This window comes from Engraulis encrasicolus, chromosome 5 (assembly GCF_034702125.1).
Source record: "Engraulis encrasicolus isolate BLACKSEA-1 chromosome 5, IST_EnEncr_1.0, whole genome shotgun sequence".
Classification (NCBI taxonomy): domain Eukaryota; kingdom Metazoa; phylum Chordata; class Actinopteri; order Clupeiformes; family Engraulidae; genus Engraulis; species Engraulis encrasicolus.
Window position 1 is genome coordinate 18,798,099 of NC_085861.1, and position 15,392 is coordinate 18,813,490.

Consider the following 15,392-nt stretch of genomic DNA (forward strand, 5'->3'; position numbering starts at 1 on the left):
AACCGCAGAAAGCGGTGGCGCAAAAGTGACGCAAGAGAGCAAATACTTCATTATCATCCATTAGTTCCACTGTAGGGCCATCAGCATGGGCTCTGGTCAGATTATAGAGCAGCAGCGGAGGCGTTTCTAGCCGGCGTGAGTGTTATGTATGATGCAAACACTACGTACTTGACTTGACTGTGTTTGATGCCGGTTGTGTGCTGTAGGCCACTTGGAGAGCTGGGACGCTTTAATGGGAGGGTTAATAACGTGGAGACGGAGCAGAGGTACAGTGGTGTTGGTATGTGTGTGTGTGTGTGTGTGTGTGTAGAGGGGGGTGGATAGGCCTAGTGGCAGACTAAGAATGATTAAAATGATTTCTTGTGGATTATTATTCCATATTCTAAATGGAGGAGTTTTTTTAAGCTTCATAAACAAATGTCCTCATTTATGAGGGATTAGCTGTAATCTCACTTTCTGCCCCACTCTTTTGCCGTCATGCTCACCAGCCAGCCAACTGTGCTCTGCCCCCACCCTCGCCTTCCACCACGTGCCTCCTCTGCAAGGGAGCTGACAAGGGGTGATAAAGGGGTCAGTTGTCCCGGGCCCAGGGAGAGAGAGGGGGGCAGAATTGGGTCCCCATTACATTGTATGTATTGAGATGAGGGGGCCTTTCAGATCACTTTGTCCCGGGCCCGGTCAAAGCTGTCAGCAGTCCTGCTCCTCTGTCTCCCTCCCCTCCATCAGTGTTAATGTACTGAAAAGCTGAGCATGTCATCCACCACCCCTCCTCCTCCTCCTCCTCCACCTCATCCCTCGTTCCTGGTGTTTGTTAATGGGACAGGCTGTATTAACCTCCTCCTCTCCTCTCCTCCCTTCTCTTTTTAAAAAAAATGTATTTTTATGGGCTTTTTCGCCTTCAGACAGGACAGTGAAGAGCGACAGGAAGCGAATGTGGAGAGAGAGATGGGGCAAGGGTGGCAAATGACCCAGGCCAGATTCGAACCCTGGGTCCAACCCTTGGGCATGCAAGCCCAAATGAGGGTGGCTTATCTCTCCTCTCTTCTCATCTCTCCTCTTTTCTCTTCTGCTCATCTCTCCTCTCTTCTCCACTTCTAATCCTGGTAATGTGAAGATGAAAACAGCCTGCGAGTGCGTTTCTAATCGGTTAATGGACAGATCATCACCCATGCCTCGTCTCAGCAGCACACACTTGCCATGATGCCACACTGCAGTGCGCTTACCACACCCCACCCCAAGATAAGACAAGGCTCGCACTCTGCCACCACAGTGACCGGGACTTATATACTGTATTTATATTATTTTTTATTTTTTGGGGGGGCATTTTTGCCCCCACTTAGACAGGACAGTATGAGAGGCGACAGGAAGCGAGTCGGAGAGAGAGATAGGGGGAGGATCGGCAAATAACCCGGGCCGGAATCGAACCCAGGTCACCAGCGTAGTAACCCAGTACTCTACCGTTAGGCCATGGCAGGGTTGTAACTGAGACTTTCATTTCAAAGTAAATTTTTCATCTTGGAGCCGGCTTCACTCTTAAATACTCCAATTATGAGGCTGCTGTAGCCTGATTATCATCGACTTTCAAATCTCTTCGAGACTTCGTCTTACCTAGAGGATAACAATCAACATTTCCCAAACGACATGTTTGACACGCCTCCCTTGGCTTGCTAATGATTGTTTGCTTCCCGACAAAGTGGGAGGAGTTCCCGAAATTTTGTGAGCTCAGAAACGATATTTGTTGTGCTCCTGCCCTGACTAGAAGCAACACTTGAAGGTATTGCGTCACTAGGAGGGCACGGCCTGGCTAAGGCTGCAGGCACAAATGCTCAGCTCAATTTTTTCAATAAAGAGGCCACACCTTCAAATAATGTTTTTTTATTGCACAACAGCTCTTCAGCAATTTTCTTGAAAATTTGACTTTAATTTCAAAACATTAAATATCATCCTGAAAGTCTGCTGAGGGATTCACAGCAACGCAACTAAAAGACTGGCTTGAGAGAAAGCACACAAGCAAATACAAATACAAACACACACACACACACACACACACACACACACACACACACACACACACACACACACACACACACACAATCCATAGTCACCATGCACAGTTTTGTCCAAAAGGTCCTCATATGTGAAGATGATGTCTAGTGAGACATGGTGATCACTGAGGCAAAGGGCCAGCCATGGCAGAGGGAGGGTGGTGGGGGTATGGGTGGGTATGTTTGTGTGTGTGTGTGTGTGTGTGTGTGTGTGTGTGTGTGTGTATGTTTGTGTGTGTGTGTGTGTGTGTGTCAGGGGGGCAGGTTGGCTGGGGCTCAGACAGAAGAGGAGATGGAAGAGAGGGCAATAGTCGGGGCTGTAACAACCCGATGTGAGTCGCACACGTGCAGATGTATTTTTCGAACATCACCAATGCTTTGCCGTACCACAGCTACCCGATGCGAGTCGTGCTGTGAGTCGTGCATGATTGTCCCTTCAACAATATGATGATGAAGAGGGGGCAAAAAAAAACGACAGCATTGGGCACCTCCATCACCATATCCCAATGTCAAGTGTTCTAGCCTTGGTGGTGCGTGAAACGACCAGCGATTGGATGAACTCCGCGGAGTGTCCAATCACCAGACGTTTCACGCACTACCAAGGCTAGAACACTTGACATTGGGAAATGGTGCGTGTGTCAAGTCTCACAGTTCGTCGCGCCTTATCTCCCTCCTGCCCTCTTTGCTCCTCCCTTGCGAGGCCTGGCTTCGGCCTTGGCGTGCGGCAGGCTGGGCGCCCTCCGCCTCCTTCTTATCCTCCTCCTTCACTACGCTCTGGCCATCCGCCGCCCACAAGGCCTCGGCCTCCTCCCGCTCCTAAAACACACACAGCAGCAGGGAGTAGCACAAGTGTTAGCGTGTCACACACTTTCTTCACTTTTATTTGTTTGTTGTTAGCAGTATAGCAATGGCAAAGTCATATGCCTCTTTTCCACTGCCGGTTTTCTGGTAGGCCTACAGCTCAACAAAGCGTGACTCGGGCGCCACTTTTCAAATAGGCACGACACAGCTCAATCGTAAAGCAAAAAGTGGCGGCTAAGTCGCACTGTGTCGAGCTGCAGGCCTACCAGAAAACCGGCAGTGGAAAAGAGGCAATAATGTATTAGTAAAGACTGTGTGTAATGTACAGTAGCAGTTGTGTAGTTCTGTGATTGTTAAGGTTTTTCAACCAATCATGAAGAGTTCAAATGGTGGCAAGGTGTGCACTACATGGCTACACACAATCATTGTTGAACACTGAACAATCTTTTTTTGGCCCAGTTCTATTTCTAATCACTTCTACCACAATACACAGCATTCCTTTCTCCTCCATTACACAGAAAAAAATGAAAACCTCAGTAATGCTGTTGCACTTGTGACTTGTTTGCTCCACTGCTGCTCAGAGAGAAGTGTCGGAGATAAAAACCCACCACGTCCTTATGGCGCGTCTCTTTGGTGAACCAGACCGGCAAGGCGCATCGTCGTCCAGAGGTCACCGCGGTAACCCCATGCGGATTGACAGGTCCCGAGGAGAATCCAACCAATCGGCCGCATTTAGGCTGAACTCTGGCCTACAGTGGATGGAGAGAGAGAAAAGCTCCTCTGTATCCAGTGTTGCCAGATTTGTCTGATCAAAACCCGCCCAAAAGGTTCTCAAAAACTGCCAAAATGCGCTAAATTCTGCCCAATTTCAACAAATTGCATTGGTTTCTATGGGCACAAAACGGCTTAAAAAAACGCCAAATGGCCAATTTTTCCTGTTTTTACCCAAAGACGGCCATCCCAAGTGGCCCAATTGGGTAGGTAAACGCCCAATCTGGCAACACTGTCTGTATCTATCTCTTGACATTTCTCCACCTCCTCCTCCACCACTGATAAGTATCTTTTGGCATTTCATTTCAAGGGCGGGGGATAATGAATTCTGCTAATGGGTTCTAGATTCCGCTCAAGTGAAATATGTCCATCACTATGACTGCAGTGAAGCCCATTAAGGTCTAGAGGTTAAATGGTGTTGAATCCAACACACATCATTCACATGAACTTGGAATGGATGGAGAGAGAGAAAGAGAGAGAGAAACATCAGCACTTACTGTGACAGTTTTAGCATCCCTTTTGGCGAAAAAGAATTCTCCACCTTCAAAGTCTTCGTTCAGATACAATATCCCACTGTGTGCAAGGAACAATTTCTGCTTAGATTATGTAATAGAAGACATTTATCTTTAAATGATACTTTTAATACACTCTCCATGCAAGTAAATGTACATGCATATGTTTTGTAATTCAATGTGCTTGCGTGTACAGTACATCTGGCCCACATAATGCAATGAATTAGGGTCCATTAGTCCACCACCTAGGTACTGGCTGTCCTGCACCTAAGGTCTCTGTGTGTCAATGCGGGTGGCATGATGCTGTCCATTGGGTGCTATCCTGTACCTAAGGTCTCTGTGGGTGAATGCAGGTGCCTCCTTCCAGCACCTAAGGTCTCTTTGTGTCAATCTAGGTGGCATGGTGCTATCCAGCACCTAAAGTCTGTGGGTGAATGTAGGTGGCATGGTGCTATCCAGCACCTAAGGTCGCTGTGGGTGAATGTAGGTGGCATGGTGCTATCCTGTACCTAAGGTCTCTGTGGGTGAATGCAGGTGCCTCCTTCCAGCACTGCTTGGTTTCGGGCTCCAAAATGCAGTTGTCCACATGAACTGGGTGAGACAGGTCCATCCTACCGTCTTGATGACCTATGTGTGTGGAAGAGGCAAAACATTTCAAAAATCGTTTTTGTAAAAGTAATAATTATTATGGGGAATAACAATTATCTGACAGTCGAATAATAATTAAACATGTAACATCATAGTACGTTTCAAAGCTTATGACAAGGTGATTTGCAGAAATATCTGTGTTTTTCCACCCCGCCTGCCAATGGGCATGCTCTGAAGAGTGACAGGGTAATTAATGATAACCCAAAAGCCGATTTATGCTGCTATTTTTGGCGATCTGTTTAATTTTGAATGCCTGTTGGAATTCTGAATAATACTGCAGGGGAAAAAAATACACAAGACAGAAGACATGGATAATGCCAACATTATGGCCCTATAAAATACTAGTTCAGCCAGCCCTTTGAAAATGTGTCCTTTTTTTGGAGCGTTTTCCAGCTGCATACTCCACCCGCCCATCCCCACCAAAACTCACCGACACCACCTACCCTCCCCATCCCCATCCCCCCACCACCACCTCCCCATCCCCACCTACCCTCCCCATCCCCACCAACACTCACCGACACCACCAACCCTCCCCATCCCCACCTCCCCATCCCCACCAACACTCACCGACACCACCAACCCTCCCCATCCCCACCAACACTCACCGACACCACCAACCCTCCCCATCCCCACCTCCCATCCCTACCCCTACCAACCCTCCCCATCCCCACCAACACTCACCGACACCACCAACCCTCCCCATCCCCACCTCCTCATCCCCACCAACCCTCCCCATCCCCACCAACACTCACCGACACCACCAACCCTCCCCATCCCCACCAACCCTCCCCATCCCCCACTCTCCCCATCCCCACCTCCCCATCCCCACCAACACTCACCGACACCACCAACCCTCCCCATCCCCACCAACACTCCCACCCCTACCAACCCTCCCCATCCCCACCTCCCCATCCCCACCAAAACTCACCGACACCACCTACCCTCCCCATCCCCACCTCCCCATCACCACCTCCCCATCCCCACCCCTACCAACCCTCCCCATCCCCACCAACACTCACCGACACCACCAACCCTCCCCACCCCTACCAACCCTCCCCATCCCCACCAACCCTCCCCATCCCCACCTCCCCATCCCCACCAACACTCACCGACACCTACCAACCCTCCCCATCCCCACCTTCCCATCCCTACCCCTACCAACCCTCCCCATCCCCACCTCCCATCCCTACCCCTACCAACCCTCCCCATCCCCACCTACCCTCCCCACCCCTCCCCATCCCTACCACCCCTCCCAATCACCACTCATCCCCATCAGCACCAACCCTCAACACTCCACCAACCTAGGCCTCTTAACCTTGTTTTGATGTTTGTTTGCGCTATTGTTTGTGCCTGTGCAGTACCTTGGATGGGGCTGCGGCAGACAAGATGGCTGAAGGAGAAGAAGAGGCCGGAGGGGGAGCGGAAGTAGGAGTGGAGCAGCACTCGCGCCCGCTCCCCGATCTCATGCAGGAGCCTCGCATCCGTCACGTTCACCATCCCATCCTGGGCCAGCTGAAAAGAGAAAGTAGAGGTGTGTATCACATGAAGTATTTTAGAATAATGTATTATTATTATATTACAAACATATACTGAACTAGAATGCACTCTGAGAGTGCAGACCTCCGCAAAGGAAGCTGTTTGTTAGAACATTTCACTATGTTATACGTCTTAGTTTCAAGTCTTTCTGCATTCTTCTTGTGGAGTTAGAAACTGAAATGTCAACATTTGCCCTGTTCAATCTAGGGGCGACTAGATTTGTACGCTAGCAATGGTAGAGAATCTTTAAAAAAAGTCCTGGTTCTGGTTCGTGATCCGGATCACCACCAGAATTGAATCACTTGTTCCTTAGGTAATTTCCAACAACTCCACCAAGTTTCATCCAAATCCGTTAATAAGTTTTTGAGTTATCCTGCTGACAAACAGACAAACCAACGCAACCGAAAAAAACATAACCTGTAAGGCGGAGGTAATCATACATACATTGATACTGTATATACGACTGTTTTGTATGGGTATACAGCACTTTATATACATGATAACCTGCAGCCATCATTTAGTTAAAGGGGTATGCCACTATTTTGGGGCTTAATACAGTTAAAATCGTTGGCTGGGGTTTATTAAGGTGGTAAAGTGTCTTATTTTTCATGTTAAGCGTTGTCTTGCTTTAAGACAAGTTAAAAGAGGGAATATGTCGCTAAGCTAGTGAAAGTCAATGTATCCGTGTAGCATTGTAGCGTGCTACACGGATCCATTGACTTTCACTAGCTTAGCGACATATTCCCTCTTTTAACTTGTCTTAAAGCAAGACAACGCTTAACATGAAAAATAAGACACTTTACCACCTTTATAAACCCCAGCCAACGATTTAACTGTATTAAGCCCCAAAATAGTGGCATACCCCTTTAAGAAAATCAGGACTCCAGGATTTGTTGTTCTATTTACCACTTCCTCCAGGTTATCAACTTAACTTAGTTTGTTACTTAACCTTCCTTTGGAATCATTCCATCATTGCTCCGACATTACCGAAAATTATGAAAGAAACAGATTAAAACTTGGTCATTACCATGTAACAAAGGAAATACGCACTCTGCGCCTCTAACTTAACAATTCTGTGCAACCAGAGCAGGACTAAATCATAAGTAAAAAAGAAAAACAATCTGGTGCCAGACGAGTATTTGTATATGTCCTTGCGGACTCTGATGAGGACGCATGTCGAAATGTTAGTCTGAATGGACTGAAAAAATAAACAACAAAAAATAATCATCCGTGTGGCACCAGATTCTATTTCCTTTTTAACTTGGTCATTACCAAATGGCCTACCTTCAGCGCTTTGAGGACAGTGAGACCCTCAAATCTCTCGTGAGGAGTGTAAGGCGACCTTCGACCTCGAGAGCTGTCCCCCGCTGACGTTGCCGCCTGACAAAACAGGAAACAGACATTACATAACATTACATAACATTACTGTATACAGTAGGTGTATTAACTGACTTTATTTCTGAATAAAGTTTAATTCCGCTTTGAAAACATCATTTAAACACCTCTTAATTCGGAATTACAGGAAAGATAAACTCGACAGAACTATTTAATTTGGAGTTATTCAGTCGGAATTAAAAACATCATGTAAACCTAGTGATTGTCTTGCTAATTAATTAAGCTCTTCATGACACAAAACAGAAAACTTACAGAGGCAAGTTGTAGTATGGCATCGCACTCTTCCTGTGTTAGGACACCATCCAGCACCACTCGATTGGTTCCATTCAGCGCGGCGTCATCCATCGTGATCGTCACTCCAACCTGTGGCACTGGGCCCCCTGGATGACACAGCAAACGGTGCACAGAATGACAATGAGGGGAGGGGAGCGGAGCAGGCAGTAGAGCAGAGGAAAGAACCTGGGTGTGTGTGTGTGTGTGTGCGTCTGTGTGTGTGTGTGTGTGTGTGTGTGTGTGTGTGTGTGTGTCTGTGTGTCTGTGTGTCTGTGTGTGTGTGAGCACCTGTAATTTGGGCACATATGGGGTACAAATGTCCCCCAAAAAAGATAGATTGGGGTAATAAGGATTATGAATGGGTTTAGTTTGGGCTATTAGCATTTGTGCTTCAAGCCTTTTTTAGTTTGACAATAATCAGAGTCAGGTAGGTCCTCACAAGGATAGACATACGTGTGTGTGTGTGTGTGTGTGTGTGTGTGTGTGTGTGTGTGTGTGTGTGTGTGTGTGTGTGTGTGTGTGTGTGTGTGTGTGTGTGTGTGTGTGTGTGTGTGTGTGTGTGTGTGTGCGCGTGTGTGCGTGCGTGTGTGTGTACCTGCGTAGAAGCCGCTGTCATCCGTCTCCTCCTCCTCCTCAGTAGGCATCACGCTCAGCCGCTCCCTCTCGGCCCTGAAGACAGGAAGACTAATGGCTCACTGTCCCCCAAAAATACACCAACCAACCAACCAAGGCTCAGGCCTCAGCCAGATGCATAGACCACTCTATAGAGCAATCACTTGTACACCCACCCACCCCCACCCCCTCTTTCACTCTCTCATCACTTGTACACCCACCCCCACCCCCTCTTTCAATCTCTCATCACTTGTACACCCACCCCCACCCCCTCTTGCACTCTCTCATCACTTGTACACCCACCCGCACCCCCTCTTTCGCTCTCTCATCACTTGTACACCCACCCCCACCCCCTCTTTCACTCTCTCATCACTTGTACGTCCACTTTCTCTCTCTCTCTCTCTCTCTCTCTCTCTCTCTCTCTCTCTCTCTCTCTCTCTCTCTCTCTCTCTCTCTCTCTCTCTCTCTCTCACTTGTACACCCACCCCCTACAGGGGCAGATCTAGCCATTTTGGGGCCCTCTGCGAAATATAAACATGGGGCCCTCTGCGAAATATAAACATGGGGCCCTCACGGGTCATTATATTAGACATAAATTACTGTGTTATGGTAATATTTTAGTGGTTTGTCTCATATATATCTTTATTCATATATTATTTTACGTAAGTGACAAATTAAGATCCAGCCTGTGTGTGTGTGTGTGTGTGTGTGTGTGTGTGTGTGTGTGTGTGTGTGTGTGTGTGTGTGTATGTGTGTGTGTGTGTGTGTGTGTGTGTGTGTGTGTGTGTGTGTGTGTGTGTGTGTGTGTGTGTGTGTGTGTGTGTGTGTGTGTGTGTGTGTGTGTGTGTGTGTGTGTGTGTGTTCACCGCTACTGGTGTAATAGTTGGGGCCCCTATGGAGGACAGATTTGGTCTGGGGCCAAGGCAATTACCTAGGTTTGCCTAATGGAAAGTCCGCCTCTGACCGCCTACCCCCCACACCCTCTTTCACTCTCTCATCACTTGTACGTCCACATTCTCTATCTTTCACTCTCACGCTCTCTCTCTCTCTCTCTCTCTCTCTCTCTCACTCACTCACTCACACACTCTCTCTCTCTCTCTCTCTCTCTCTCTCTCTCTCTCTCTTTCTCTCTCTCTCTAACACACCCACATATACCCACACACTCACTCACTCACCTCCATGATTCTCTTAATGACTCGGGAACTACATCCTCTGGAGTCCATAGATCCTGAAATGAAACAAAGTAGGTGGTTGAAGCAAAGATAAACACTACTAGGGTAATGTGGATGATTAAAAAAGGGAAATTATCTCACTGGATCGGTGAAGTTGAAGTTTAGGTGTTCCACTCCGAAATAAATCAACTTTTTCTCTTGCAGGGATCTTTTCACATATCTGGAAATTTCCTTTGAGGAAGAACAATAAATGAAGCATTTAACTGCCACCAGTCAGTTCCGTTCCATTCAGAAAACTTAATTCCATTTGACTGCCCTAGTCTCCATCTATCAGAGGTGTATAAAGTAATTGAGGGAGAAATAAAAAACAAAAAAAAATTGGTGTAACAGCTTCGTAAGATCATGTACTAATGTTGTACTTACACCATAAATTTACTTCTATTTGATACACCTGAGACTTCCATTTGATACCCTTAACAAATAGCTCATCGACAAATTCAGATGTAATGCTTATGCTTTCAGGAGCCACAAACTCACTTGTGAGGGAGCTATGTCAGATGCATCAGCGTCGTCCCCTATTGTCTCCGTGTAAAGCTGCAGATTGCTGAGTGAGGCTGCATCAGAGGGGTAGAAGAGCAGCTGAGAGCGCAGGGTCTGTATCGCCCCCCTCAGGTCACCAGCTGGTAAGACAACAACAACAGAGTTTTTTTTTTTACAGAAAATTATATTTCGACACATCCTGTATGCATCACCATACAAATTACTGTTAAGGTTTTACAGAATGTTACTGTAGTCAAGTCAAGTCTAGTCTGTAATGTGAACAGTCCACTTGAGGTTGACAGTAAATTATATTACTGGGATTTCACAGTATTTTATGGTGAACTGTAAAAATGACCATGGTTTCATAGTATTCTCATGTAAAATCTCAAAGTAAATCTGTATTATTAACACTTAATATGAGTTAACTGTAATCTTCACAGTATTTGACTGTACACTATTTTATTTCACATTATTACATTTACTGTGAAATTACAATGAAATAAATTATTAGCGAGTATTTTCCTGCAATTTCACAGTAACATTTTTACAGTCAGTTTTTTTACATAAAAGTTTCACAAATGGCCCACAGTTTAGGAATCCCTCGGATAGAGCATACAACTAGAGGAGGGATACTGAGATGCAGGCAATGTCTTTAATTTGATGAAACCTTCTGACCTTTGAACTGCGCTATGTGTAAGTGCTCCAATTGTGTGGGCAGAAAGTCCTCTTGAGAAGATACCCTTCCAGGCCGTGTTGCCACCAGAGACACGCAGGATTGGTGACATGCGAGCAAGGACAGAGATAGTGCTATAAAAAAAGAGAGACATGAAGTAATAGTAAGTAAGCAGTAATTAGACAACACACAAAACAACAGACCTATTTGGTCCCACTTTCATGGTACTCATTTGTAATGGTGCTAACTAACACAGAGTAGTGACAAAAAGTGAAGCATCAGCGGGAGGATAGACACAGAGAGGACATAGCTGCATCAAGTACCATAAAATACATAGATGAAAGGGAATACATGAATTTGACTAATCCTGAGTTATTTAACTTTTCTTTGTTGTGTAGATCAGTGGTTCCCAACCTATGGGTCGGGACCCAACCTATGGGTCGCCAAAGATCCACAGGGGGTCGCGAACCCCTCTTAATTTTAAGGGGTTTAATTTTAATACCATATGTAAGTGCTACATTAAACATTTATTCTATATTTTACCGAAGAAGAGTTGAGGAATAAAATGATAACTAAAATGAGTTTTCGCAGGAAAAGTATCATGTATCATGTATCATGTGACTATCTCTTGTGCAGGCGCTCGAGCGGTTGGGTCACCAAAGCTTACAATAATAAAAATATGGGTCCTTGAAGAAAAAGGTTGGGAACCACTGGTGTAAATAGTAGGCTGTAAGCATTTTCCAAGTATTTTCTGACAAAGTAATTCAAGTGCTGGGAGTTTTGCCTGCTTTGTTTATACACACACACACACACACACACACACACACACACACACACACACACACACACACACACACACGCACACGCACACGCACACGCACACGCACACGCACACGCACACGCACACGCACACAGAGACACAGAGACACAGACAGACAGACAGACAGACAGACAGACAGACAGACACACACACACACACACACACACACACACACACACACAATCCACTAGATTTATTTTAATGTCTAATAACATTGTGATGGAGTGACCATCGCTAGGGTTGTGGGTGTGTTCTGACTAACATGCCAACGCGCCTGGCTCTTTGGTGAAGTGGTCAGAGCCCCGGTTTACTACCCCAGAAGGTCTGGGTTTGAGTCCCAGCTGGGCAACTCTACTCCCCATCGCTACAAACATCTTATCATCCTGTCATATGTCTAGCTTAACTACTTATTGAGTCAGAGGGGCGGCACAAGGGCTTCCAAATGTACCTGGACTACTAAACTACATAGTTCGGGCAAAAATGTCAAATAACATTTTTTTTTACTTTGACTTACCGGCTACTTTCTCATACAGTCCTCCAGTTCTCTCTGGAGCCTCATCGTCAGGCAGAAGCTTGGTTGCCATGGCGCACTGGGCCCTGCACTCCTCCATCTGTTGGAGCGTCACGTTCACACACTCCTTCCACTGCTCCACTGCACGAATCCAGTCCGACGAACTCTCGGCTTGGATGGCCGAGTCGTACACCTCCTGGGATGGGGAGAAGAGAAGAGAAGAGAAGAGAAGAGAAGAGAAGAGAAGAGGAGGGGAGGGGAGAGGAGAGCAGAGGAGGGGAGAGGAGAGGAGAGGAGAGGAGAGAATAGAAGAGACGGGAACAAGTTCAGACAGAGAGGTGTAATGACGCATCAATAAGGACTTGGTGTGTCTCTTCAGACTTTATTTGGGAGAAGGGCGAGATGGTTTAGGGAAAAAAGCCTGTTTTAGCTACTTCAGCTTACTTTACTCAAGTGTGCGTGTGTGTGCGTGTTTGTGTTTGTTTGTTTGTTTGTTTGTGTGTGTGTGTGTGTGTGTGTGTGTGTGTGTGTGTGTGTGTGTGTGTGTGTGTGTGTGTGTGTGTAATTGATGTAGCAGAAATGCCATTGGAAGACAACAATAAGGAGACTGTTCCGTGGGGTTTAGAAGAGGTATTTGACCTCCAGAGTGTGAATAACTTGAAGACCCATGGCTGAAGGTGCCTTGAGTCAGTCATCCAAGCTACCTCTGTTGTTCTGAAGGACTTCATGTTATGTTATGTTATGTTATGTTATGTTATGTTATGTTATGTTATGTTATGTTATGTTATGTTATGTTATGTTATGTTGTGTTATGTTGTGTTATGTTGTGTTATGTTATGTTATGTTATGTTATGTTATGTTATGTTATGTTATGTTATGTTATGTTATGTTATGTTATGTTATGTTATGTTATGTTACACTATGCTATGCTATGCAACTAATGTGAAGCACCTTCTGTCCCTCACAGGTCTTCTGTACGTATGGTCCTTTCACTCCACGCCCCTTTTTCTGATTACCGGTACCCATGTTTAATTGCTTATTGCTGTATCCTTTTCCACATAAACGTGCACACACCATACAGCCTATAGTATAGGAGCCCTAGGGGGGAGTGGAGAAAGATACAGCTGAAAGGGGCCAGTGCTTAGTTGCCATTGGGGGTTATTAGTCTATTTTATTTTTTTAATTCTGGGGGGTTGCCCAGGCTTGTGCTTAGATCAAGGGGGCATTGAGAACTACCGATGTAGCCCATAATGAATGAATGAATGAATGAATGAATGAATGAATGAATGAATGAATGAATTATTTCTCTCTTCACACTGTCATTTTTTGATGTTCAGTTACAGCTCATGAAAAAGTATAATAGTATGGAGAGAAGGGTCCCCAAGTGAAGCTAAATAAAAGCTTATATGCTGGGGCCCAGACCTATCCTCCACTCACCCAATGTCTCTCCAGCTCCTTCTCCCTGTCCACAAATGCGTCGTCTGTGATCTCCTCCATCCGCCTGTACTTCTCGATGTTGTTGCGCATCTCCAGGTGACTGGGGTTGCTCACGAAGAAGGTGTGTGCCGCTGAGGCAGCTTTTGCCATTTTGTTTAGCTGACGAACACATTAAGAAAACAATACTTCATCTCCTCAAATTATTATTTTTTATTACATCTCATTATAGGTGTAAGAGAGTAAAACTTATTTGTGTTGAATCTCCTAAAAAGATAAATAAATAAAGGTGTGTGTGTGTGTGTGTGTGTGTGTGTGTGTGTGTGTGTGTGTGTGTGTGTGTGTGTGTGTGTGTGTGTGTGTGTGTGTGTGTGTGTGTGTGTGTGTGTGTGTGTGTGTGAGAGTGAGAGAGTGAGAGAGAGAGAGAGTACAGAGGACAGAGGGCGAGTAATGGAACACACCAAGAGAGAGAGAGAAAGAGAGAAAGATAAGATGCTGTCTTCAGCAAGCGTTCAATAATCTAATGGCCTGGTAGAAGAAACTGCATGCATTTTAATTTTGGCATCATCGCCTTTCATGTTACCTTGAAGTATGTCAACTGTAAGAAGTTATATGCATTTCGGGTTCCGAATTCGTAGTCAATGTCTGCAGAAACTGGCCGCTGGCCGGCAGGAGTGATAACTCTCCCCACACAGAATCTGGCACACTCAGCCCTCCGATGCACCCAGTCCATGGCATACATGTCCCATAGCTCGCCCGTCTGCGTCTCTGTTAAACAGACAGAAAATGAATGAAAAATACAGTATAGGCCTACCTCTGCAGCTAGAGTGAGAAACTATTTGGCAGGTTAACCTGTTTGGCAGGTTCTCCAGAGAAGAAGAAGGCACATACTTTATAGGCTATTCAAACGGCATTCAAGCGTTCATCACAATTCCACATGCATGCCAACAAAACACTCCACATTCATGCAATTTATTACCCAAATAGGAAAGTATGTCATCCCCTGCAGACAAGCATTCATCGTAACATTTCCGACGTGTTCGACGAATAGTTTCTCGAATAGATATGGACTTCTCGAAGTTCTCTGCTGCCTTGTCCCATTCTTCAAAGAAGTATGCCCGAACTCCCATGTAATACAAGAAGTCATACGCTGGTAATAAGGTGGTGGCAGACCCGGAGGAAACCCCACTGCCTGCAGAAAATGCTAGAAAAGTAGACGACCAAAAGAAAACACCAATAGTCAGCGCCACGTATACACGGTAAGCATTTGAGTCTAGCGCCATGGCACTGGGATACCAAATTCTAGGCTAGGCAGGATGAGACGAGACAGGAAAGTACGTGCGTGCTGTGAGTGTGGGGTTCTGGCAGGAGGAGGGGTGATGAAGAATGTGTGAAGAAATTTGGGAGGAGACTTTTAAAAGAGGTGTGGCATGTTGGAGGATGTTATAAATTGCCAACCACCAACGCATTTAGGCTACAAGTAGGATAATCCGTCAAAGCAACAGTGCAACAGTGTAGCAAGTAGGCCTAATTCTAGTCAGAGCGGAGATGAGAAGTTACTTTGTTACTTTCCAGAGCGCAAATAGCTCCCCCTACAGTCATGTTTTATATGGAACAGCAATCTCATTGCACGCCCAATCCGCCTGGTG

General features: G+C 45.9%; 1 protein-coding gene across 1 annotated transcript; it reads right to left on the bottom strand.

Annotated features, from left to right (window-relative positions):
* Positions 1-1,889: 1,889 nt before the first annotated feature.
* p3h3 (prolyl 3-hydroxylase 3) lies at positions 1,890-15,100 on the bottom strand. Its single transcript, XM_063198034.1, has 16 exons — positions 14,723-15,100; positions 14,327-14,511; positions 13,747-13,905; positions 12,313-12,505; positions 10,981-11,112; positions 10,303-10,445; positions 9,907-9,996; positions 9,769-9,821; positions 8,577-8,650; positions 7,961-8,088; positions 7,598-7,693; positions 6,139-6,289; positions 4,639-4,756; positions 4,115-4,190; positions 3,455-3,595; positions 1,890-2,861 (listed from the first exon to the last, which is right to left on the bottom strand). Exons 1-16 carry the CDS (start codon positions 15,024-15,026, stop codon positions 2,691-2,693), a joined length of 2,214 nt encoding a protein of 737 aa, XP_063054104.1. The 5' UTR covers positions 15,027-15,100; the 3' UTR covers positions 1,890-2,690.
* Positions 15,101-15,392: the final 292 nt, after the last annotated feature.

Coding starts and splice junctions, on each gene's coding strand:
- p3h3 (XM_063198034.1), bottom strand. CDS start 15,026: ATGGCGCTAGACTCAAATGCTTACCGTGTATACGTGGCGCTGACTATT. Junction 14,512..14,722: donor TGACATACTTTCCTATTTGG/GTAATAAATTGC, acceptor TCTGTTTAACAG/AGACGCAGACGGGCGAGCTA. Junction 9,997..10,302: donor CTGACATAGCTCCCTCACAA/GTGAGTTTGTGG, acceptor TCTTCCTCAAAG/GAAATTTCCAGATATGTGAA.